At 50.2% G+C, this 26,123-nt stretch overlaps 1 protein-coding gene across 4 annotated transcripts; it reads left to right on the plus strand.

Annotated features, from left to right (window-relative positions):
- Nucleotides 1-2,185: 2,185 nt before the first annotated feature.
- LOC138332827 (uncharacterized) lies at nucleotides 2,186-24,988 on the plus strand. Of its 4 annotated transcripts, XM_069280786.1 has the most exons (4): nucleotides 2,196-2,309; nucleotides 8,456-8,537; nucleotides 21,755-22,819; nucleotides 24,751-24,988. In XM_069280786.1, the coding sequence occupies exons 2-4, from the start codon at nucleotides 8,472-8,474 to the stop codon at nucleotides 24,931-24,933; spliced, it is 1,314 nt and encodes a 437-aa protein (XP_069136887.1). In that variant the 5' UTR covers nucleotides 2,196-2,309; nucleotides 8,456-8,471; the 3' UTR covers nucleotides 24,934-24,988. The 4 variants fall into 4 exon arrangements, with proteins under 4 accessions (XP_069136886.1, XP_069136887.1, XP_069136888.1 ...); XM_069280785.1 differs by lacking the exon at nucleotides 8,456-8,537 and having other exon boundaries at nucleotides 2,186-2,309; XM_069280787.1 differs by lacking the exon at nucleotides 2,196-2,309 and having other exon boundaries at nucleotides 8,310-8,537.
- Nucleotides 24,989-26,123: the final 1,135 nt, after the last annotated feature.

The following is a 26,123-nucleotide window of genomic DNA, read 5'->3' on the forward strand; positions in this document are numbered from 1 at the left end:
CTTTGACTAATGTCCGAAATGGTGATTAAATATCTGGTTTGTATAGACAGCAGACTGGCCACCAGACCCTAAGTTGTTGATAAAACTTGCTCAGTAGAGCTCCTTACTAGATTATCTCCCCCTAGTTTGAAGCATTGAATCAGAAATGTAGTTGAGACACAGGTTTACGACGCGCAAAAAAAAAAAAAAAAAATACTGAAAATACACAGGTTACGACGCAAAAAAAAATATATAAAAAATTGTGATTTTTTTTCCGCGTCATACATGCACCTGTGCATATTTTTAGTATTTTTTTTTTGGGGCATCGTAAACCTGTGGTTGATACAAAATTAATCAAGTCAAATTTTAGTGATTTTTTGCCATTATTCTAGAGACTGGTGGCAAGTCTAAGAAGACAGTTAAGAAGGAGACCATTTTTTAATGACAATTTTATTGTAATGGTAAAAAAATTATGAACGACACTGGAATGACTTTACAGTATAATGTGCATACACTTTCACCTTCATCTGACAAATGACTCGGCAGAATTATAAGTACACAAAGATGTCAAAAGTGCAAAGGTGTCAAAAGAGCACGATCGATGCTTGATGGTAATTTCGGCACTCAGCTGACCACACAAAACATTATATTCTATAGAAACTATTTACATGTATATACACAGGCAATATTTCTTCACGTGAATTTCACTTTATTTTTTTCATGTGAAGAAATTTGCCTGTGTAGCCTGTTGAACAATAAAATCAAAGGCCAAGTCAATATCATTACATAAACCACAGGGACCTGGCACGAGTTTCTAACCAACAGTATTTATATGTATATATATATATATATATATACTGTAAATAGTAAATAATACTTTTGGTTAGAAATTTATGCCTGGTCCCTGTGACATAAACCATACTTTCCAACCAGGAGAAAGTGTTTAAAAATAGAGGGGAGAGTGTGTTATCTATATTGTTTATAAAATAGTGCATTTACTGTATAAACAAAGGTTTTTCGTTGCCAACGTTTAAAAAGTTTAGGTATACACTTGCAGCTATATAGGGATAAACAAGTTGGTTTTATAGATGTAGGAGTTACATACCGTATTCGCCGTAATTAGTGCCCCTCCCCCTATAAGCAACCCTTCCCTTTCTGGAGAACAGTTGAAGTTGTAGATTTAACAATTTTTTGTACAACATATGATGCCTCTGACATCAGCATTATATCCCATATATTACATGAACTTGCGAATCTTTTTACATGTGAATCACAACATGATAATGAGACTACAAGGATAAAATTAAAGCATATGCATGTTTACTGTAACAGATTAATGTACCATGAGTACAGAAAGATTTAGAAATATTAAAATTGAAATATTAAATTTAAATTTCTTGTGGCTGACTTTTATCATCCACAATATATATTTGGTTTAAGCGCTGCCTTTGTTACAATATTATTATCCCTCCAGGCTGTAATACCTATATACCTGTCTGATACAACAGTCCCCCCAAAATACTGTCATCCCTCCAGACTGTATTACCTATAAACCTGTCTGATATCAACAGTCCCCAAAATACGTCACCCCAGACTGTATTACCTATAAACCTGTCTGATACAACAGTCCCCCCCCCCCCCCCAAAATACTGTCACCCCTCCAGACTGTATTACCTATATACTTGTCTGGTACAACAGTCCCCCCAAAATACCGTCATCCCTCCAGACTGTATTATACCTATATACCTATATACCTGTCTGCTGACCAGGTAAGGTGTAATATATATCTATACATACCTGTCAGCAGTAAATATTGACGTTTTATGTAAAACTGGTTCAGGTTTTCTCAATATTAGATAGGTGAAGAAATGTGTATAGATCAAATGTACTTATTCATTTCTGGTAATGATGGATATATTTTCTCTGTTAGACATGTTAAGCTATATACTATGGGAAATAGATGACCTTTTCTAGCCTCATGTATTTATTATTTCTAGTGGTGATGGATGTATTAGATAGCCACAGGATTTCTGTGTATATCACAAATATTTCAACTGACTCTATGTGTTTGATTTCATGTGATCCAAAAGTATAGTTTTACGTAGAGCATGATGGTTAATTAGTTAAAAAAAAAAGATTTTGTGTAATTGTGACCAGAACCCAGTGACAAACCTTCAGTGTTGCTATTGTATTGCTGTACAGGTGGGCAGGATTACCTGGATACTTGTGTAACACTCTGGCTCCCGTCGGCTGCGAATATGAAGATGTCGTTTAAACTCTCGGAGGAACAGATCAGTGGCTGTCGTCGTGGATCAGATATAGATATCGAGGTTTGTATTTATTTATAATCATTCTTTGAGTAATTTTTAAAGCTTCCTACTTATTTCACACTATAAATGTTGTGGATGATAACTGAATCCTATTTATTAACGTCATGATGTCCACATAGTATATTGGGCTACTGTAACTGATACAAGTAGGTAAATTCATTCTTTTCATACATATTGACCATGTCTTATCCAAATCAGTCAACTTTGGTAAGTGATCAAAAAATATTGTGAAAAGGTCATCCAAATGACTAAGTGATTTAGGGACCTTATGATGGGTGAGTGAGTGACCTGTGATGGGTGAGTGAGTGACCCTGTGATGGGTGAGTGAGTGACCCTGAGATGGGTGAGTGAGTGACCCTGTGATGGGTGAGTGAGTGACCCTGTGATGGGTGAGTGAGTGACCCTGTGATGGGTGAGTGAGTGACCCTGTGATGGGTGAGTGAGTGACCCTGTGATTGGTGAGTGAGTGAGTGACCCTGTGATTGGTGAGTGAGTGAGTGACCCTGTGATTGGTGAGTGAGTGAGTGACCCTGTGATGGGTGAGTGAGTGACCTGAGATGGGTGAGTGAGTGACCCTGTGATGGTGAGTGAGTGAGTGACCCTGTGATGGGTGAGTGAGTGACCCTGTGATGGGTGAGTGAGTGACCCTGTGATGGGTGAGTGAGTGACCCTGTGATGGGTGAGTGAGTGACCCTGTGATGGGTGAGTGAGTGACCCTGTGATGGGTGAGTGAGTGACCCTGTGATGGGTGTGTGAGTGACCCTGTGATGGGTGAGTGAGTGACCCTGTGATGGGTGAGTGAGTGACCCTGTGATGATGGTGAGTGAGTGACCCTGTGATGGTGAGTGAGTGACCCTGTGATGGTGTGAGTGAGTGGTGATGGGTGAGTGAGTGACCCTGAGATGGGTGAGTGAGTTACCCTGAGATGGGTGAGTGAGTGACCCTGTGATTGGTGATGAGTGAGTGACCCTGTGATTGGTGAGTGAGAGAGTGGTCCTGTGATGGGTGATGAGTGACCCTGTGATGGTGAGTGAGGACCCTGTGATGGGTGAGTGAGTGTGACCCTGTGATGGGTGAGTGAGTGACCCTGTGATGGGTGAGTGAGTGACCCTGTGATGGGTGAGTGAGTGACCCTGTGATGGGTGAGTGAGTGACCCTGTGATGGGTGAGTGAGTGACCCTGTGGTTGGTGAGGTGACCCTGTGATGGTGAGTGAGTGACCCTGTGATGGGTGAGTGAGTGACCCTGTGATGTGGTGAGTGAGTGACCCTGTGATGGTGATGAGTGAGTGACCCTGTGATGGTGAGTGAGTGAGTGGACCCTGTGATGGGTGAGTGAGTGACCCTGTGATGGTGAGTGAGTGACCCTGTGATGGTGAGTGAGTGACCCTGTGATGGGTGAGTGAGTGACCCTGTGATGGGTGAGTGAGTGACCCTGTGATGGGTGAGTGAGTGACCCTGTGATTGGGTGAGTGAGTGACCCTGTGATTGGTGAGTGAATGAGTGACCTGTGATGGTGGTGAGTGAGTGACCCTGTGATGGGTGAGTGGGTGACCCTGTGAGGGTGAGTGAGTGACCCTGAGATGGGTGAGTGAGTGACCCTGTGATGGGTGAGTGAGTGACCCTGAGATGGGTGAGTGAGTGACCCTGATGGGGAGTGAGTGACCCTGTGATGGGTGAGTGAGTGACCCTGTGATGGGTGAGTGAGTGAGTGACCCTGTGATTGGTGAGTGAGTGAGTGACCCTGTGATGGGTGAGTGAGTGACCCTGTGATGGGTGAGTGAGTGACCCTGTGATGGGTGAGTGAGTGACCCTGTGATGGGTGAGTGAGGTGACCCTGTGATGGGTGAGTGACCTGTGTGGGTGAGTGGAGTGACCCTGTGATGGGTGAGTGAGTGACCCTGTGATTGGTGATGAGTGACCTGTGATGGTGAGTGAGTGACCCTATGATGGGGTAAGTGACACTGTGATTGGTGAGTGAGTGACTCTGAGATGGGTGAGTGGGTGACCCTGTGATTGGTGAGTGAGTGAGTGACCCTGTGGTGGGTGAGTGAGTGACCCTGTGATTGGTGAGTGTAGTGAGTGACCCTGTGATTAGTGAGTGAGTGACCCTGTGATGTGGTGAGTGAGTGACCCTGTGATGGGTGAGTGAGTGACCTTGTGATGGGTGAGTGGGAGTGACTGACCTGTGATGGGTGAGTGGGTGACCCTTGTGATTGGTGAGTGAGTGACCCTGTGATGGGTGAGTGAGTGACCCTATGATGGGTAAGTGACCTGTTGATGGGTGAGTGAGTGACTCTGTGATGGGTGAGTGGTGACCCTGTGTGATTGGTGAGTGAGTGAGTGACCCTGTGATTGGAGTGGTGAGTGACCCTATGATGGGTGAGTGAGTGACCCTGTGATTGAGTGAGTGAGTGACCCTGTGATGGGTGAGTGAGTGACCCTGTGATGGGTGAGTGAGTGACCCTTGTGATGGGTGATGAGTGAGTGACTCTGGTGTGATGGTGACTGGTGACTTTGTGACCTCTGTGAGTGGTGAGTGAGTGGACCCTCTGTGCTGGGTGAGTGAGTGACCCTGTGATGTGCGAGTGAGTGAGTGACCCTGCGATGTGTGACTTTATGCGTCTTTGAGTAGTGGTGAGTGAGTGAGTGGTGACCTGTGATTGGTGAAGTAAGTGACCCTGTGATGGGTGAGTGAGTGACCCTGTGATGGTGAGTGAGTGAGTGACCCTGTGATGGGTGAGTGAGTGAGTGACCCTGTGATGGTGTGAGTGAAGCTTGATGGTGAGTGAGTGACCCTGTGATGGGTGAGTGAGTGACCCTGTGATGGGTGAGTGAGTGACCCTGTGATGGATGAGTGAGTGAGTTACCCTGTGATGGGTGAGTGAGTGACCCTGTGACCCTGTGAGTGATGGTGAGTGAGTGACCCTGTGATGGATGAATAGTGACCATGTGATGGGTGAGTGAGTGACCCTGTGATGGATGAGTGAGTGACCCTGTGATAGGTGATTGAGTGTGACCCTGTGAATGATGGTGAGATGAGTGACCCTGTGATGGGTGAGTGACCCTGTGATGGTGAGTGAGTGACCCTGTGATGTGATGAGAGAGTGACCCTGTGATGGGTGATGAGTGACCCTGTGATGGGTGAGTGAGTGACCCTGTGATGGGTGAGTGAGTGACCCTGTGATAGGTGAATGAGTGACCCTGTGATGGGTGAGTGGGTGACCCTGTGATGTTGAGTGAGTGACCCTGTGATGGGTGATGAGTGAGTGACCCTGTGATGGGTGAGTGAGTGACCCTGTGATGGATGAGTGAGCGACCCTGTGATTGGTGAGTGAGTGACCCTGTGATTGATGAGTGAGTGACCCTGTGATGGGATGAGAGTGTCCTGTGATGGGTGATTGAGTGAACCTGCGATTGGTGAGGTGAGTGACCCTGTGATTGGTGAGTGACCCTGTGATGTGAGTGAGTGAGTGACCCTGTGATTAGTGAGTGAGTGAACCTGTGATTGTGAGTGAGTGACCCTATGATTGGTGAGTGACCCTGTGATTGTGAGTGAGTGAGTGACCCTTGTGATTAGTGAGTGAGTGAGTGACCTGTGATGGGTGAGTGAGTGAGTGACCCTGTGATTGGTGAGTGAGTGGCCTTGTGATGGGTGAATGAGTGACCATGTGATGGGTGAGTGGGTGACCCTGTGATGGGTGAATGGGAGAGTGACCCTGTGATGGGTGAATGAGTGACCCTGTGATGGGTGAGTGAGTGACTTTGTTGATTGGTGAATGGGAGAGTGGTCCTGTGATGGGTGAGTGACCCTATGATGGGTGAGTGAGTGACCCTGTGATGGTGAGTGAGTGACCCTGTGATGGGTGAGTGAGTGGTCCTGTGATTGATGAGTGAGTGACCCTGTGATGGTGAGTGAGTGAGTGAGTGACCTGCGATGGGTGAGTGAGTGACCCTTTGATGGGTAGTGAGTGAGTGAGTGACTCTGTGATGGTGACTTTATGCCTCTGTGATGGGTGAGTGAGTGACCCTGCGTGTGTGACTTTATGGTCTGTGATGGTGAGTGAGTGACCCTGTGACGGGTAAGCAAGTGACCCTGTGATGGGTGAGTGAGTGACCCTGTGATTGGTGAGTGAGTGAGTGACCCTGTGATTAGTGAGTGAGTGACCCTGTGATGGGTGAGTGAGTGAGTGACCCTGTGATTGGTGAGTGAGTGACCTTGTGATGGGTGAGTGAGTGACCCTGTGATGGGTGAGTGAGTGACCCTGTGATGGGTGAGTGAGTGACCCTGTGATTGGTGAGTGAGAGTGACCCTGTGATGGGTGAGTGAGTGACCCTGTGATGGGTGAGTGAGTGACCCTGTGATGGGTGAGTGAGTGACCCTGTGATGGGTGAGTGAGTGACCCTGTGATGGGTGAGTGAGTGACCCTGTGATGGGTGAGTGAGTGACCCTGTGATTGGTGAGTGAGTGACCCTGTGATGGGTGAGTGAGTGACCCTGTGATGGGTGAGTGAGTGACCCTGTGATGGGTGAGTGAGTGAGTGACCCTGATGGTGATTGGTGACTCTTTATTATGCCTCTGTGATGGGTGAGTGAGTGACCCTGTACTGGGTGAGTGAGTGACCCTGTGATGGCGAGTGAGTGAGTGACCCTGCGATGTGTGACTTATATGTGTCTGTGATGGGTGAGTGAGTGAGGGAACCTGTGACGGATGAGTAAGTGACCCTGTGATGGGTGAGTGAGTGACCTGTGATGGGTGAGTGAGTGACCCTGTGATTGGTGAGTGAGTGAGTGACTCTGTGATTGGTGAGTGAGTGACCCTGTGATGGAGTGAGTGAGTGACCCTGTGATGGGTGAGTGAGTGACCCTGTGATGGGTGAGTGAGTGACTCTGTGATTGGTGACTTTATGCCTCTGTGATGGGTGAGTGAGTGACCCTGTGATGGGCGAGTGAGTGAGTGACCCTGCGATGTGTGACTTTATGCGTCTGTGATGGGTGAGTGAGTGAGGGACCCTGTGACGGGTAAGTAAGTGACCCTGTGATGGGTGAGTGAGTGACCCTGTGATTGGTGAGTGAGTGAGTGACCCTGTGATTAGTGAGTGAGTGACCCTGTGATGGGAGAGTGAGTGAGTGACCCTGTGATTGTGAGTGAGTGACCTTGTGATGGGTGAATGAGTGACCATGTGATGGGTGAGTGGGTGACCCTGTGATTGGATGAGTGAGTGACCCTGTGATAGGTGAATGAGTGACCCTGTGATGGGTGAGTGAGTGACTTTGTGATTGGTGAGTGGGTGACCCTGTGATGGGTGAGTAACCCTATGATGGGTGAGTGAGTGACCCTGTGATGGGTGAGTGAATGACCCTGAGATGGGTGAGTGAGTGACCCTGTGATGGGTGAGTGAGTGACCCTGTGATTGATGAGAGAGTGACCCTGTGATGGGTGAGTGAGTGGTCCTGCGATGGGTGAGTGAGTGACCCTTTGATGGGTGAGTGAGTGAGTGACTCTGTGATTGGTGACTTTATGCCTCTGTGATGGGTGAGTGAGTGACCCTGTACTGGGTGAGTGAGTGACCCTGTGATGGGCGAGTGAGTGAGTGACCCTGCGATGTGTGACTTTATGTGTCTGTGATGGGTGAGTGAGTGAGGGACCCTGTGACGGATGAGTAAGTGACCCTGTGATGGGTGAGTGAGTGACCTGTGATGAGTGAGTGAGTGAGTGACCCTGTGATTGGTGAGTGAGTGAACCTGTGATTGGTGAGTGAGTGAACCTGTGATGAGTGAGTGAGTGACCCTGTGATGGGTGAGTTAGGGACCCTGTGATGGGTGACTTGATGGCCATGTTTCATGATATTAGGCTGCGCGCTGTAGAAAGTGATAAGAAGACAAACATGACCTATAAGGCTGTGTCATCTGGATGCTTGTGTTGTCGATGAAGCTTATCATCAGTGTCGAAATCTGAATAGATCTAAGTTACACTATATCTGGTAAAACATTTGAGTTTGAAACTTCTAGAAAAAAACTCACATTCTCAGTGATATGGACATACAAATTCGATTTCATGAAGTTTGTTTATAGTGTATTTTAATGAGTAGACAGGTTAATTGAAAATTAGGTCTGAGGATTAAGTGACTTTGTACATTTCAAACAGATATTGGGACTCAAACATGTCTATCTTTAACTCGTTCCTCGGAGAACGTCGAAAACTTGGCTTTCCCTGGCGGCATTATAAGGTAAAGTATCTATTGATGAGTGTAAAACTATATGTGCCTGGAGCCTTTTTAAGATCTGGACTGGGAATTACATCTTATATCAATCTACAGTCTGTTTAAAGACGTGTTTTGTAGTATTTACGTAAATGTGTTCATCTAAAAAAATTTCTACACTTCAAGATTTCTCATCAATGCTATAATGACTAAACCTTTGTTCATTACTGTAAAAAGGGAAAGAAACTACAATGGAGGAAAAACGTTTAATTGATTGTTACCTGTAAGATTTTTTCCGTAAGGTATGAAAAACCATGAGTGATGGCTGAGTAATCGGCTTATACATGTGGTTTCTCATTGTAGTAATGTCATCCGTTATCATTTATCACCACCGTCATGGTATAATCACAGTGGATAGAAATCAAGGGTACGGGACCACAAATCTACATCTTTTAACTCTATTTAACATACATTTTTAGCTCACCTGTGCTTTCTATGTATACGATAAATCTATGTGACCTTATTTTTTAATTAACTGTGTAATTATTATGTAACAATGTATACACAAAATGTATATAATCTTATTTCTTAATATAGTATATGTGTGTATATATGTATACGTGTACATTAATCTATAACATAACTGTATATATATGTTTCTGAATATACACTACATGTATTTAACCTGACTGCATATGTACATGTATACACTGTATATGAATACATTGTATATGTATACATTGTATATGTATGTTTACACTGTATATGAATACATTGTATATGTATACACTGTATATGTATACACTGTATATGTATATATTGTTTATGTAAATATTGTATATGTATACACTGTATATGTATATATTTTTATATGTATACATTGTATATGTATATATTGTATATGTATACATTGTATATGTATATATATTGTATATATATATATTGTATATGTATACATTTTATATGTATATATTGTATATGTATAAATTGTATATGTATATATTGTATATGTATATATTGTATATGTATACATTGTATTATATGTATACATTGTATATGTATACATTGTATGTGTATATATTGTATATGTAAACACTGTATATGTATACATTGTATATGTATACACTGTATATGTATACATTGTATATGTATACATTGTATATGTATACACTGTATATGTATACACTGTATATGTATGTATTGTATATGTATATATTGTATATGTATACACTGTATATGTATACACTTATGTATACATTGTATATGTATACATTGTATATGTATACACTGTATATGTATACACTGTATATGTATGTATTATATATGTATATATTGTATATGTATACACTGTATATGTTTATATTGTATATGTATAGACTGTATATGTAATACATTGTATATGTATACATAGTATATGTATACATTGTATATGTATTCATTGTATATGTATACACTGTATATGTATATATTGTATATGTATACAATGTATATGTATACACTGTATATGTATACATTGTATATGTATACACCGTATATGTATATATTGTATATGTATATATTGTATATATATACATTGTATATGTATATATTGTATATGTATATATTGTATATGTATACACTGTATATTTAGTCACTGTATATGTATATATTGTATATGCATACACTGTATATGTATACACTGTATATGTATATATTGTATATGTATACACTGTATGTATACACTGTATATGTATACACTGTATATGTATACACTGTATATGTATACATTGTATATGTATATTAATACACTGTATATGTATACATTGTATATGTATACACTGTATATGTATACATTGTATATGTAGTATACACTGTATATGTATACACTGTATATGTATATATTGTATATGTATATATTGTATATGTATTCACTGTATATGTATACATTGTATATGTATATATTGTATATGTATACATTGTATATGTATACACTGTATTTGAATACATTGTATATGCATACATTGTATATGTATTCACTGTATATGTATACATTGTATATGTATATATTGTATATGTATACACTGTATATGTATACATTGTTTATGTATACACTGTATATGTATACATTGTATATGTATACATTGTATATATTGTATATGTATACATTGCATATGTATACACTGTATATGTATACATTGTATATGTATATACTGTATATGTATACATTGTATATGTATACACTGTATATGTATACATTGTATATGTATACATTGTATATGTATACACTGTATATGTAAACATTGTATATGTATACACTGTATATGTTAAGCAGATCTTCAATCGTTAACTGAAAAAAATTTCCTTGACAAAAAATTCTTATAGGTCAACATTACAGAAGCTAATGGGCAATGCTAAGTTACCTTCTGTAGTGCTGATATGAAACACAGGGACCTTGCACAAATTTCTAACCAATATCTCCATATATATCTAAATACTGTTGGTTTGAAATTTGTGCCAGGTCCCTGTGATATGGAATGCTGTTACAGTGGTGCCTTATAAAAACACCTGGCAGCTTTCAACTACAGGTAAGTTATATAACACTGTGACATTCCTGACATACCTGAGATACCAGATGACTGACCAATACTCAGTTGTGAGCCACTGTGTCTCCATGTTTACTCGCTGGAGGAACCTATTCCACAGTCTGGTGGTTCATCACGATCAAACCCAACGATGGCTTACAAACGTCTTATACATTGGTAGACCGTTTCTTCCCCTAGCCAGGGTATGCTTTATTCTTTCAGATCAGTTGTATTCCTGTATCAATTAATGATAAATGGAGGATCTTACATGAGTGGCTATGTAATATGAAATTTATCAAACCTGTTCAATAATTTGATACGCCATGAGCCTTTAAGCGAGTGTCATATCAAATTATTTAACGAGCTTAATCAATCTCATATTACGTAGCCATGAGTGTAAGATTCTATTTATCACAACTTATTTTTGGAAATATGGACAAAAATTTCAATTTTGTTTCTTTACAAGACTGACAAATTCAGGCTCAGATTTGACGTTCCAGTTCACCGATACAATCATGTGACGTCATATTTTGATCATGACGTCATTATCACTTGTGACATCACATCAGTAGTGATATTTCATGTACACATGTGTCTTACGATATTTGACATAGCCATATGACATGGCTGGACGTGCCAGTTATGTGATGATGCACTTTATATAAAACATTGTGATCAATTAACCAGTAGGATGAAGTTATCAGAAACAAAATAAAAACTTTATTGGAAGAGTTGTAAATACTTTGGGAGCTTTAATATGATACCAATCAGTGGAGGTCTTGATTTTCAGCTTCAGTTTCGCAGTGGCTGAGTGGTTAAGATGTCTTAACATACTACCACACGCCCTACACCTCTAGGTCACAAGTTCAAATCCCATGTGGGGCAGTTGCCAGGTACTGGCCACTACTCAGTGGTTTTTCTCTGGGTACTCTGGCTTTCCTCTCTGGCTGTTAAAAGGCTGTTAAGCTAATAAAAATCCAAACCCTTCCAGCGTGTACCTGCTGATCTATACCAGTAAAGGTATTACAAAAATATTTTCCAGATGTAATGATAAGAAAAATAATATATGGAAGTTTATTGGGAGATGGTCATACTTTGGGAGTTTCAATATCATATCAGGTGTGTGTAGGGGTGGTGTGTGTGGGGTTAGGTGTAGGGGTGGTGGTGGGGGGTGTAGGGGGGGTGTGGTGTGGGGTGTGGTTGTGGTGGGTGTGGGTGGTGTGTGGTGGGTAGGTGGTGTGGTGGTGGTGGGGGTGTGTGGTGTGTTGTGTAGGTGGGTGGGGTGTGTAGGTGGTGGTGGGTGGGGTGTGTGGTGGGGGGGTAGGGGTGTGGTGTGTGGTGGGGGTGGTGGGGGGGTGGGGTGGGTGGTGGGGTGGGGGGGGGGGGGGGTGTGGTGGGGGGGTGGGGGGGGGGTGGTGGGGTGGGGTGGTGGGGTGGGTGGTGGTGTGGGGGGGGGGGGTGGGGTTGTGGGGGGGGGGGGTGTGGGTGGGGGTGGGGGGTGGGGGGGGTTGGGGGGGTTGTGTGTGGGGGGGGGGGGGGGGGTTGGTTGGGGGGGGGGGTTGGTGGGGGGTGGGTTGGGGGGTGTTGGGGGTGGTGGGTGGGGGTGGTGTGTTGTGGGGGGGGGGGGTGGGGTGGGGGTGGTGGTGGGGTGGGGGTGGTGGTGGGGTGTGGGGGGTGGGGGGTGGTGGGGGTGGGTGTGTGTGGGGGGGTGGTGGTGTGGTGGTTGGGGGGGGGGGGGGGTGGTTGGGTGGTGGGGTGTGGGGGGGGTGGTGGGTGTGGTGGGGGGGTGGTGGGGGTGGGGGGGGGGGTGGTGGGGGGTGGGGGGTGGGGGGGTGTGGGTGGGTGGGGGGTTGGTGGGTGTGGGTGGTTGGGTGGGTGGGTGGGGGTGGGGGGTGTTGGTGGTGTGTGGGTGGGGGGTGGTGGGGGGGTGTGGGTGGGGGGGTGGGGGTGGGGGGTGGTGGGGGGGGTGGGGGGGTTGGGGGGTGGTGGGGGTGGGTGGGGTGGGGGTGGGGGGGGGGGGTGTGGGGGGGGGGTGGGTGGGGGGGGGGGTGGTGTGGGTGGGGGGGGGGTGGTGGTGTGTGGGGTGGGGGGGGGTGTGGTGGGTGGGGTGTGGTGGTGGGGTGTGGTGGTGGGGGTGGTGGTGTGGGGGGGGGGGGGGGGGGGTGGGGGTGGTGGGGGGGGGGGGTGTGGGGGTGGGTGTGGTGGGGGGGGTGTTGGGGGGGGGGTGGTTGGTGGGGGTGGGTGGTGGTGGGGTGGGGGTTGGGTGGTGGGGTGTGGTTGGGTGGGTGTGGGGGGGGGGTGGGGGTGGGGGTTTGGTGGTGGTGGTGGGGTGGGTGGGGGGGGGGGGGGGGGTGGGGGGGGTGGTGGGGGGGGTGGGGGTGGGTGGGGGGGGGGTGGGGGGTGGGGTGGGGGTGGGGGGGGGGTGTGTGGGTGGTGGGGTGGGGGTGGGTGGGTGTGGGTGTGGGGTGGGGTGTGGGGGGGGGGGGGTTGGGTGGGTGGGGGTGGGGTGGGGGTGGTGTGTTAGGTGGTGGTGGGGGTGGTGTGTTGGGTGGGGTGGGTTGGGGGTGGGGTGGGGGGGGGGGTTGTGGTGTGGTGGGTTGGGGGGGGTGGTGGGGGGGGGGGTGTGGGGGGGGTGGGGTGTGGTGGTGGGGGTGGGGGGGGGGGTGGGGGGTTGGGGGGGGTGGTGGTTGGGGGGGTGGTGGGGGTTAGGTGGGGGGGGGGTGGGTGGGTGGGGTGTGGGGGGGTGGTGGGGGGTGGGGGGGGTGGTTGTGGTGGGGGTGGGGGGGTGTGGGGGGGGGGGGGTGGTGGGGGGGTGGGTGGGGTGGGGGGGGGTGGGTGTTGGTGGGGGGGGGTGGGGGGGGGGTGTGTGGTGGGGTGGGGTGGTGGGGGGGTGTGTGGGGGGGTGTGGGGGTGGGGTGGTGGTGGGGGTGTTGGTGGGGGGGTGGGGGGTGGGGTGGGGTGGGGGGTGGTGGGGGGGGGGTGGGGGGTGGGTGGTGGGGTTGGTGGTGTGGGGTGGGGGGGGTGTGTGTGGGTGGGTGGGGGGGGGGTGGTGGGGGGGGGGGGGGGGGTGGGGGTGGGTGGGGGGGTGGGGGTGGGGGGGGTGGGGTGTGGGGGGGGTGGGTGGTGGTGGGGGGGGGGGGGGGGGGGGTGGTGGTGTGGTGTGGTGGGGGGTGGGGTGGGGGTGTGGGGTGGGGGGGGGGGGGGGGTGGTGGTTAGGGGGGGGGGGTGTGGGGGGGTGGGTGTTGTGTGGTGGGGGGGTGGGGGGGGTGGTGGGGGGGGGGGTGGGGTGGGGGTGTGTGGGGGGGGTTGGTGTGGTGGGGGTGGGGGGTGGGTGGGGGGTGTGGTGGGTGGTGGGGGGTTGGGGGGGTGGGTGGGGGGTGGTGGTGGGGGGTGTGGGGGGGGTGGGGTGTGGGGTGGGGTGGTGGTGGTGGTGGGGGGGGGGGGGTGGGGTGGGGGTGGTGTGGGTGGGGTGGGTGGGTGGGGGGGGGGGGGGGGGGTGGTTTGGGGTGGGGTGGGGGTGGGTGGGGGGGGTGGGGGGGGGGGGGGGTGTTGTGTTGTGTGGGGGTGGGTGTGGGGGGGTGGGGGTGGGGGGGTGTGTTGTGGGGTGGGGGGGGGGGGGTGGTGGGGGGGGGGGGGTGGTGGGGGGGGGGGGTGGGTGGTGTGTGGGTGGGGGGGGGGGGGGGGGGGGTTGGTGGGTGGGGGTAGGTGGTGGGTGTGTGGTGGGGTGGGGGGGGGGTGTTGGGGTGGGGTGGTGGGGTGGGGGTGGTGGTTGGGGGGGTGGGGTGGGTGGTGGGGGGGGGGGGGGGGTGGGGGGTGGGGGGGGGTGGGGGTGGGGGTTGGGGGTGGGGGTGGTGGGGGGGGGGGGGGGGGGGGGGGGGGGGGTGGGGTGTGGGGGGTGGGGGTGTGGGGGGGGTGGGGTGGGGGGTGGGTTTGGTGTGGGGGGGGGGGTGTGGTGGGGGTGGGGTGGGGGGGTGGGGGGGTGGGGGGTGGTGGGGGTGGGGGGTGGGGGGGGGTGTGGGGGGGGGGGTGGGGGTGGGGGGGTGGGTGGTGGGGGGGGGGGGGTGGGGGGTGGGGTGGGGGTTGGGTGGGGGGGGGGGGGGGGGGGGTGGTGGTGGGTGGGGGGGGGGGGGTTGGGTGGGGTGGGTGGGGGGGGGGGGGGTGTGGTGGTGGGGTGGGTGGGGTGGTGGTGTGGGTTTGGGTGGGGGGGGGGTGGGGTGTGTTGGGGGGGGGGGGGGGGGGGTGTGGGGGTGTGGGTGGTGGGGGTGGGTGGGGGTGGGGGGGGGGTGGGTGGGGGGTGTGGTGGGGGGGGTGTGGTGTGGGGGGGTGGGTGTGGTGGGTGGGGGGGGTGTGTGTGGTGGGGTGGGGGGGGGTGGTTGGGGGGGGGGGTGGTGGGGGGTGGTGGGGGTTGGGGTGGGGGTGGGGGTGTGGGGGGGGGGTGGGGGGGTGGGTGGGTGGTGGGTGTGGGGGGGTGTGTGGGGGGGGGTGTGGGGGGGGTGGTGTGGTGGGGTGTGGGTGGGGGGTTGGGGGGGGGGTGGGTGGGTGGTGGTGTTGGGGGGGTGGGTGGGGGTGTGGGGGGGTGTGGTGTGTTGGGTGGTGGGTTGGTGTGGGTGGGGGGGGGTGGGGGGTGTGGGGGTGGGGGTGGTGGGGGTGGGGGGTGGGGGGGGGTGGGGGGGGGTGTGGGGGGGTGTTGTGGGGTGGTGGTGTGGGTGGTGGGGGGGGGGGGGTGGGGGGGGGGGTGGGGTGGGGTGGGGGGGGTGGGGGGGGGGGGGGGGTGGGTGGGGGGGGGGTGGGGGGTGGGGGGGGGGTGGGGGGGGGGGGGGGTTGGGGGTGGGTGGTGGGTTGGGGGGGTGGGGGGGGGGGTGTGGTGGGGGGGGGTGGTGGGGGGGGGGTGGGGGTGGGGGGGTGGGGGGTGGGGGTGGTGGGTGGGGGGTGGGGGGGGGGGGGTAGGGGGGGGGGGGTGGGGGGGGTGGGGGGGGGGGGTGGTGGGGGGGGGGGGGGGGTGGTGGTGTGGGGGGGTGGGTGGTGGGTGGGGGGGGGTGGGGGGGGGTGTTGGGGGGGGTGGGGGGGGGTGGTTGGTGTGGGGTGGGGGTGTGGTGGGGTGGGTGGGGGGGGGGGGGGGGGGGGGGGTGGGGGGTGTGTGTGGGGGTGGGGGGGGGGGGGGGTGGGTGGTGGTGTGTGTTATTGGGGGGGGGGGGGTGTGGGGGGGGGTGGGTGTGGTGGTGGTGTGTGGGGTGGTGGTGTGTTGTGTGGGGTGGGTGTGGTGGGTTGTGGGTGGGGGGGGTGGGGGTGGGGGGGTGGGGGGTGGGGGTGTGGGGGTTGGGGGGGGGGGTGGGGTGGGGGGTGGGTTGGGTTGTTGTTGGGGTGTTGGTGTGTGTGGTGGGGGTTGGGGGGGGGTGTTGGGGTGGGTTGTGGTGTGTGGTTGTGGGGTTGGGGGTGTGGGGTGGGGGGGGGGGGGGGGGGTGGTGGGGGTGGTGGGGGTGGGGGGGGTGGGGGGTGGGGTGGGGGGGGGGGGTGTGTGGGGGGGGGGTGGGTGGGGGTGTGTTGGGGTGGGGGTTGGTGGTGGGGTGGTGGTGTGTTGGGTGGGGGGTGGGGTGGTGTTTTGGGGGGGGGGTGTGGTGGGTGGGTGGGGTGGGTGGGGTGGGGGGTGGGGTTTTGGGGTTTGGGGTGTGTGTGTGGGTTGGGGGGTTGGTGTGGTGGGTGGTGGTGGGGTTGGGGGGGGGTGTGGGGGGGGGTGGTGGGGGGTGTTTGTGTTGTGGGGGGTGTGTGGGGTGTGGTGTGGTGGGGGTGGTGGGGTGTGGGGTGGTGGGGTGTTGGTGTGTGTGTGGGGGTGGGGGTGGGGGGGGGTGGGGGGTTGGGGGGGGTGGGGGTGGGGGGGTGTAGGTGGGGGTGGGTGGGGGGGGGGGGGGGGGGGGGTGGGGGGGGGGGTGGTGGGGGGGGGGGGTGTTAGGTGTGGGGGGGGTGGTGGTGGGTGTGTTGGTGGTTGGGGGGGTGGGGGGGGGTTGGGGTGTGGGGTGGGGGTGTTGGTGTGTGGGTGGGTGGGGGTGGTGTGGGGGGGGTGGGGGGGGGGGGTGTATAGGGTGTAGGTAGGGGTTGGTGTGGGTTAGGTGTAGGTAGGGGGGTGGTGTGTTGGGTGTAGGTAGGGGTGGTGGTGGTGTGTTAGGTGTAGTAGGGGTGGTGGGGTGGTGGTGTAGGTAGGGGTGGTGGAGTGTAGTGTAAGGTAGGGGTGGTGGTGTGTTAGGGGTAGGTAGGGGTGGTGGTGTTGGGGTGGGTGGGTGGTGGGTTAGTGTGTTGGTGGGGTAGGTGGTGGTGCGTTAGAGTGTAGTGTAGGGGTGGTGGGTATGGTTGGGTAGGTAGGGGTGGTGTGTTAGGGTTGGTTGGGGGTGGTGGGGGGTGTTGGGTGGTAGGTAGGGGTAGGTGGGGTGTGTTAGGTGTGGGTAGGGTGGTGGTGTGTGGGTGTAAGGTTGGGGTGGAGTGGTTGATGGTGGTAGGGGTGGTGGGGTGTTAGGTGTAGGTAGGGGTGAGTGGTATGTTAGGTGTAGGTGGGGTGGTGGTGTGGTGGTGGGTAGGTAGGGGTTGGGGTGGTGTGTTAGGTGTAGGTAGGGGTGGTGGTGTGTTAGGTGTAGGTAGGGGGTGGTGTGTTAGGTGTAGGTAGGGGTGGTGTGTTAGGTGTGGTGGTGTGTAGGTGTAGGAGTGGTGGTGTGTTAGGTGTAGGTAAGGGGGTGGTGGTGTGTTAGGTGTAGGTAGGGGTGGTGGTGTGTGTTAGGTGTAGGTAGGGGTGGGGGTGTAGGTGTAGGTAGGGGTGGTGTGTGTTAGGTGTAGGTAGGGTGGTGGTGTGTTAGGTGTAGGTAGGGGTGGTGGTGTGTTAGGTGTAGGTAGGGGTGGTGGTGTGTTAGGTGAAGGTAGGGGTGGTGGTGTGTTTGGTGTAGGTAGGGTGGTGGTGTGTTAGGTGTAGGTAGGGGTGGTGGTGTGTTAGGTGTAGGTAGGGGTGGTGGTGTGTTAGGTGTAGGTAGGGGTGGTGGTGTGTTAGGTGTAGGTAGGGGGGGTGGTGTGTTAGGTGTAGGTAGGGGTGGTGGTGTGTTAGGTGTAGGTAGGGGTGGTGGTGTTAGGTGTAGGTAGGGGTGGTGTGTGTTAGGTGTAGGTAGGGGTGGTGTGTTAGGTGTAGGTATGGGGGTGGTGTGTTAGGTGTAGGTAGAGGTGGTGTGTTAGGTGTAGGTAGGGGTGGTGTGTTAGGTGTAGGTAGGGGTGGTGTGTTAGGTGTAGGTAGGGGGTGGTGTGTTAGGTGTAGGTAGGGGTGGTGTGTTAGGTGTAGGTAGGGGTGGTGGTGTGTTAGGTGTAGGTAGGGGTGGTGTGTTAGGTGTAGGTAGGGTGGTGGTGTGTTAGGTGTAGGTAGGGGTGGTGTGTGTTAGGTGTAGGTAGGGGGTGGTGTGTTAGGTGTAGGTAGGTGTGGTGGTGTGTTAGGTGTAGGTAGGGGTGGTGGTGTGTTAGGTGTAGGTAGGGGTGGTGGTGTGTTAGGTTGTAGGTAGGGTGGTGGTGTGTTAGGTGTAGGTAGGGGTGGTGTGTTAGGTGTAGGTAGGGGTGGTGTGTTAGGTGTAGTAGGTGGTGGTGTGGTTAGGTGTAGGTAGGTGGTGGTGTGTTAGGTGTAGGTAGGGGTGGTGTGTTAGGTGTAGGTAGGGGTGGTGGTGTGTTAGGTGTAGGTAGGGGGTGGTGGTGTGTTAGGTGTAGGTAGGTGGTGGTGTGTTAGGTGTAGGTAGGGGTGGTGGTGTGTTAGGGTAGGTAGGGGTGGTGGTGTGTTAGGTGTAGGTAGGGGTGGTGGTGTGTTAGGTGTAGGTAGGGGTGGTGTGTTAGGTGTAGGTAGGGGTGGTGGTGTGTTAGGTGTAGGTAGGGTGGTGGTGTGTTAGGTGTAGGTATGGGTGGTGGTGTGTTAGGTGTAGGTAGGGGTGGTGGTGTGTTAGGTGTAGGTAGGGGTGGTGGTGTGTTAGGTGTAGGTAGGGGGGTGGTGTGTTAGGTGTAGGTAGGGGTGGTGGTGTGTTAGGTGTGGTAGGTGGGGTGGTGGTGTGTTAGGTGTAGGTAGGGGTGGTGGTGTGTTAGGTGTAGGTAGGGGTGGTGGTGTGTTAGGTGTAGGTAGGGGTGGTGGTGTGTTAGGTGTAGGTAGAGGTGGTGGTGTGTTAGGTGTAGGTAGGGGTGGTGGTGGTGTGTAGTGTTAGGTGTAGGTAGGGTGGTGTGTGTGTTAGGTGTAGGTAGGGGTGGTGTGTTAGGTGTAGGTAGGGTGGTGGTGTGTTAGGTGTAGATAGGGTGGTGTGTTAGGTGTAGGTAGGTGTGGTGGTGTGTTAGGTGTAGGTAGGTGGTGGTGTGTTAGGTGTAGGTAGGGGTGGTGGGTGTGTTAGGTGTAGGTAGGGGTGGTGGTGTGTTAGGTGTAGGTAGGGGTGGTGGTGTGTTAGGTGTAGGTAGGGGTGGTGGTGTGTTAGGTGTAGGTAGGGGTGGTGGTGTGTTAGGTGTAGGTAGGTGGTGGTGTGTTAGGTGTGGTAGGGGGTGGTGTGTGTTAGGTGTAGGTAGGGTGGTGTGTTAGGTGTAGGTAGGGGTGGTGGTGTGTTAGGTGTAGGTAGGGGTGGTGTGTTAGGTGTAGGTAGGGGTGGTGTGTTAGGTTAGGTGTAGGTAGGGGTGGTGGTGGTGTGTTAGGTGTAGGTAGGGGTGGTGGTGTGTTAGGTGTAGGTAGGTGGTGGTGTGTTAGGTGTAGGTTGGGGTGGTGGTTAGTGTGTAGGTGTAGGTAGGTGGTGGTGTGTTAGGTGTAGGTAGGGGTGGTGGTGTGTTAGGTGTAGGTAGGGGTGGTGTGTTAGGTGTAGGTAGGGGTGGTGGTGTGTTAGGTGTAGGTAGGGGTGGTGGTGTGTTAGGTGTAGGTAGGGGTGGTGTGTTAGGGTAGGTAGGAGTGGTGGTGTGTTAGGTGTAGGTAGGGGTGGTGTGTGTTAGGTGTAGGTAGGGTGGTGGTGTGTTAGGGTGTAGGTAGGGGTGGTGGTGTGTTAGGTGTAGGTAGGTTTGGTGTGTTTTAGGTGTAGGTAGGGGTGGGTGTGTGTTGTGTAGGTAGGGGTGGTGTGTTAGGTGTAGGTAGGGGTGGTGGTGTGTTGGTGTAGGTAGGGGTGGTGTGTTAGGTGTAGGGTAGGGTGTGGTGTGTTAGGTGTAGGTAGTGGGTGGTGTGTTAGGTGTAGGTAGGGGGGTGGTGTGTTAGGTGTAGGTAGGGGTGGTGGTGTGTTAGGTGTAGGTAGGGGTGGTGGTGTGTTAGGTGTAGGTAGGGGTGGTGGTGTGTTAGGTGTAGGTAGTGGTGGTGTGTTAGGTGTAGGTAGGGTGGTGTGTTAGTGTGTGTAGGTAGGGGTGGTGGTGTGTTAGGTGTAGGTAGGGGTGGTGGTGTGTTAGGTGTAGGTAGGGGTGGTGGTGTGTGTTAGGTGTAGGTAGGGTGGTGTGTTGTGTTAGGTGTGGGGTGGTGGTGTGTTAGGTGTAGGTAGGGGTGGTGGTGTGTTAGGTGTAGGTAGGGTTGGTGGTGTGTTAGGTGTAGGTAGGGGTGGTGGTGGTGTGTTAGGTGTAGGTAGGGGTGGTGGTGTGTTAGGTGTAGGTAGGGGTGGTGTGTGTGTTAGGTGTAGGTAGGGGTGGTGGTGTGTTAGGTGTAGGTAGGGGTGTGGTGTGTGTGTAGTAGGGTGTAGGTAGGGGGTGGTGTGTTAGGTGTAGGTAGGGGGTGGTGTGTTAGGTGTAGGTAGGGGTGGTGGTGTGTTAGGTGTAGGTAGGGGTGGTGGTGTGTTAGGTGTAGGTAGGGGTGGTGGTGTGTTAGGTGTAGGTAGGGGTGGTGTGTTAGGTGTAGGTAGGGGTGGTGGTGTGTTAGGTGTAGGTAGGGGTGGTGGTAGGTGTGTTAGGGGTGGTGGTGTGTTAGGTGTAGGTAGGGGGTGGTGTGTTAGGTGTAGGTAGGGGGGGTGGTGTGTTAGGTGTAGGTAGGGGTGGTGGTGTGTTAGGTGTAGGTAGGGGTGGTGGTGTGTTAGGTGTAGGTAGGGGGGTGGTGTGTTAGGTGTGTGGTAGGGTGGTGGTGTGTGTTAGGGTAGGTAGGGGTGTGGGTGTTAGGTGTAGGTAGGGGTGGTGGTGTGTTAGGTGTAGGTAGGGTGGGTGGTGGTGTTAGGTGTAGGTAGGGGTGGTGTGTTGGTGTGGTGGGTGTTAGGTGTAGGTAGGGGTGGTGTGTGTTAGGTGTAGGTAGGGTGGTGGTGGTGTGTTAGGTGTAGGTAGGTGTGGTGTGAGTGTAGGTAGGTGTGGTAGGGGTGTGTGTTAGGTGTAGGTGGGGGTGGTGTGTTAGGTGTAGGTAGGGGTGGTGTGTTAGGTGTAGGTAGGGGTGTGGTGTGTTAGGTGTAGGTAGGGGTGGTGGTGTGTTAGGATGTAGGTATGGGTGGTGTGTTAGGTGTAGGTAGAGGTGGTGAGTTAGGTGTAGGTAGGGGGTGGTGGTGTGTGTTAGGTGTAGGTAGGGCCGTGTGGTGTAGGTTAGGTGTAGGTAGGGGTGGTGGTGTTTGTTAGGTGTTAGGGTTGGGGTGGTGTGTTAGGTGTGGGTAGGGGTGGTGTGTTAGGTGTAGGTAGGGGTGTGGTGTGTTAGATGTATCTATTAATTTTAGCTTACATTGAGATTTTGCTCTGATCATTGATTAATATTTCTTTTTTTAGGCAATTTTTGGCGGCCACATATCTGGGAAACGGACTACAGATGTGAGAGTAAATCCTATATTTGATAATGAGAAGTTGAACAAAATTAATGTCGACACAGATGGTGAATCAGATATTACTATAATATCTAACATAGAAACCAGCTACACTGAAAGTATAGATTCAGCAATGGTCAGCAATCATAAAATGTTTCCAGAAAATGAAAGTTCTCCATCATCAGAACGAGAGAGTTTGAAAGTAACCAATGGCATTATGTTGGTTGGTGACGTTGTCCTAGAGAATGGACACAAAAATCCCGGGTTTGTGGAAGATGTGCCAGACTATGAAGAAGATAACTTACAGTTTTCTCATGATAAAACTATCAACGGTGACATTATATCAGATTGGCCTGACCTTGATAATATAGCCTTGACAGAGGCGGAGGTGACAGGTTCCGATTTGTGTAACCATGACAACAGTGGTGAGTCGTCCTTGCCAATAAGAGATGACATGAATGGGGACATCAACCACAACACATTCGAAAAAGAATATGTTTTCAATAAAGGAGATCCAAATTTCAATACGGACCCACAGGAATGTAACTTTAGTCCGAGTGAGAAAATTAAGACTGACAGCTGCAGTCATAATGACAGCAAAGTGCATGAAATAAGTTCATGTGTTACGAGAGGTAGTGATGATTCCAGTGGGTGCACACAGGACAACACAAGTCAACTACAGTCAGATCAGAAAGAAAGCAAAAACTCCCAGGATATTCAGAATTGTGAAAGTGTTGAATGTCCTAAGCTAATTAAACCTATTCTTGTGACTGGGATTTCGGTTGATGAAACTGAAGGTACCGGTGAACATTGCGAGCACAAGAGTGTTAAGTTTTCAGATGACACTGTGTTCAATGATGGACGACCAAACAAGTACCGACGAGACACAAAATTGATTACCCTACGAGAAATCCACAAAGGAAAATTCAACAGTGATTTTTCCCTTGCTAAGCCAAACTTCATGTTTCTGGACGTCACTGGAAAAGGCCTGACTGATGATGAAAAGCTTGCTCAAAGTAAATTGGCCCAGGTAATTTAACTCATTTCTGATTAAGGCTCAAAAAGGGTCCATTCAGTCAAATTACTATCAATGTCTTCTTCTTTAAAAGTTAAGAATGGATGTTGCTCATTTTTAGCTCACCTGGCCAAAAAGGGGAGTTATAGAGGAAAATCCTTTAAATCGGAAAATAATCGCTACTTGTCATAGAGTTCTGCATGGACTGTAACCAAATTTGGCCAGAAACATTCTTTGGGGAATGGAGTTTGTATAAATTTTGGCTCTGACCCCCCAGGGCCAGGAGGGGCGGGGCCCAATAGGGAAAATAGAGATAAATCTTTAAATCGCTACTTGTAATAGAGTTCTGCATGGACTGTAACCAAATTTGGCCAAAAACATTCTTGGGGGAAATGGAATGGAAAGGAGTTAGTATAAATTTTGGCTCTGATCCCTCAGGGGCAGGGCCCAATAGGGGAAATAGAGGTAAATTCTTTAAATTGCTACTATTCATAGTGTTCTGCATGGATTGTAACCAAATTTGGCCAGAAACATCCATGGGGGAAGGGGAATGGAGTTTTATAAATTTTGGCTCTGACCCCCCCAGGGGCAGGGCCTAATAGGGGAACTAGAGCTAAATCCTATAAATTTCTATTAGTCATAGAGTTCTGCATGGATTGTAACCAAATTTGGCCACAAACATCCTCTGGGAAAGGGGAACAGAATTTGTTTAAATTTTGGCTCTGACCCCCATAGAGCAGAATGAGTGGGACCCAATAGTAAAATTGGAGGTAAACATTTAAATTCCTTCAGAAAAGAAACAATGAACCCGTATTCAGAACATCACTTGGCATTACAAACCAGGTGAGTGATACAGGCCTCTGGGTCTCTTGTTTTGCATTTAACATATTGGGTTGGATTGAATATGATAGGATTAGTTTGACTTAACCCTCAGTGGCCTGCAGATAGGCCGAGCCAAATAAAAGTTAGTTTTAACCAGTATATAGCTATATAAACAACTTTTCATGAAAATTAGGGGCCGCGGTGGCCGAGTGGTTAAGATGTCTCGACATATTAGCACAAGACCTCCTCCCCCTCTGGGTCACGAGTTCGAATCTCACGTGGGGCAGTTGCCAGGTACTGACTGCTTGAAGAAGTTTAATGTTTTGCAGTTAAAATCTATTACAGCCATAATACTATACAGTACATGTATATAAATCTTACATCATATGTATATTGGGGCCATGGTGGCCAAGTGGTCACAAGCCCTCCACCTCTGGGTCGTGAGTTTGAATCCCACATGGGGCAGTTGCCAGGTACTGACCGCTGGTCGGTGGTTTTTCTCCAGGTCCTCCGACTTTCCTCCACAAACATACCTGGCATGTCCTTACATGACCCTGGTTGTTAATAGGACATTAAACTAACAAACCCAAAATAAATAAATAATAAATAAAATTCACCTTTTCATGAAATTCTAAATTGACAATTGTCATATGTATTCCATCTTCATTTGCTATTAAAAATTGTTTTAATTGGACGGACAACTAATCTTACAAAATTTTTAATCCCAATATATGTAAATTGTACATGATATTGTTCTGTCAGATTCTATATTAAATAAATGTTTTTGAATTTATTAGATTATCTGCAGGTGAGGGATATAGGCCCTCTGGGGCTCATTTTCTAAAGTTATTCTTTCATTATTTTGCCAAAATTGTATATCTTGAATACAGTATTTGAGCCATTTCTTACACTATATACAGCTACATGTGGTGAGTGATGGATGTATTCTGAATCAGACCTAAGGTCACCGTTAATGCCATAGGGGCCTTTTGTTCATAATAGATAACAATTTTATAGTGTGTATTTACTTGGCAAGCCTTAATTTGACAGATCTATGGTACAATTATGTTACTTTATTGTCAGAATAGGCTGTCAGTCTGATTGTTGTTAATTTGTCATTTCAGAATGAGGCCGGTGACATTGAAAGTATCGGAGTGGAAGAAAAGCAACATTACGACGAACTTATCAAACGAACCATTGCTGCGCAACGACGCAGTAGACTGATTCGCTTGATTTTTGCGTTCCTTGTCTTTCTTGTTGTAATAGCAATTGTTGTTTTGTTGGTGATATACTTTGGAAAATCCTGACACTTTCTACAATGTACATAATTTGTTCCTGTCATAATAAAATGTTATAATTATTCATAGATCTTTTGTCCCTTTCATTTGAAACATCATGATAACATTATTTCTCCATTATTTTAAACCATCCAAATCACATTTATATATCATTAAGTAATTATAAAAAATCAACATCATTTAAATAATTATATATATATATATATAATGAGTTGATGGTCATGCGTCCTTGATACTCCAGGGGTTCCGATCACTTACGATCTCTACACCCCTGGACTATCTCATAGTAAAACTGGAGGAAACATAACAGAACAGCTAATTAAGTCCTTTTATGCAGCCATCGAATGAGCCTTATACGATCTCTAGTACTATCTCTAGTGGTTGACAGCTAAAAGTCCTTTTATGACAGTAGGGTGTAAGTTCTCTGTAGTCTTCAAAGGATATTTTTTACATTTTGAGGTCATCTGACTTCTTGTCAACAACTAAAGAGGCTAATTAAATAGACCTCATATTGGGCCTGTATCATGCTGGGATAAACAGCTACTTTGACCTTCATTCAAGGTCACAGAAGTCAAAAATTCTTAAATCTTTAAGAACAATTTCTTGTCAACAATAATTTAGAAGCTTCGAGACCTGATATTTGGGCCTGTAGCATGCTGGAATAAAGGGCTATCAAGTTTGTTCAAATGAATGACCTTGACTTTCCTTTAAGGTTACCATATCTAAAGCTGTAAGTTTCTGATACATTTGATGACTTTGACCTTAACAGTATGTCAAGGGCATTCATTTTAACAAACTTGGTAGGCCTTCATCCTAGTGTCAAGGGCATTCAATTTAACAAACTTGGTAACCCTTCATCCTAGTATACTATTGTCAGACCGAAAAATCAATGCTCTAAGCCTCTTAATTGCTGATAAGAAGCCATTTCAAAATTTTTGCCTTTTAAGTTTTTGACCCCTGTGAATAAAGGTCAAGGTCATTTATTTTAACCAAATTGGTAGCCCTTCATGTGATCATGTTACAGGCCAAATATCACGTCTTTAGGGCTTTTAGTAATTAACAAGAAGTCGACTAAATATTTTAGCATTTTTGACCTGTGTGACCTTGAATGAAACTAATAGTCATTCATTGGTAGCCCTTCATCCCAGCATGCTGCAGGCCGAATATGAGTACCCTGGTCCTTTCGGTTATTGAGAAGT

Source organism: Argopecten irradians, chromosome 10 (assembly GCF_041381155.1).
Source record: "Argopecten irradians isolate NY chromosome 10, Ai_NY, whole genome shotgun sequence".
Classification (NCBI taxonomy): Eukaryota; Metazoa; Mollusca; class Bivalvia; order Pectinida; family Pectinidae; genus Argopecten; species Argopecten irradians.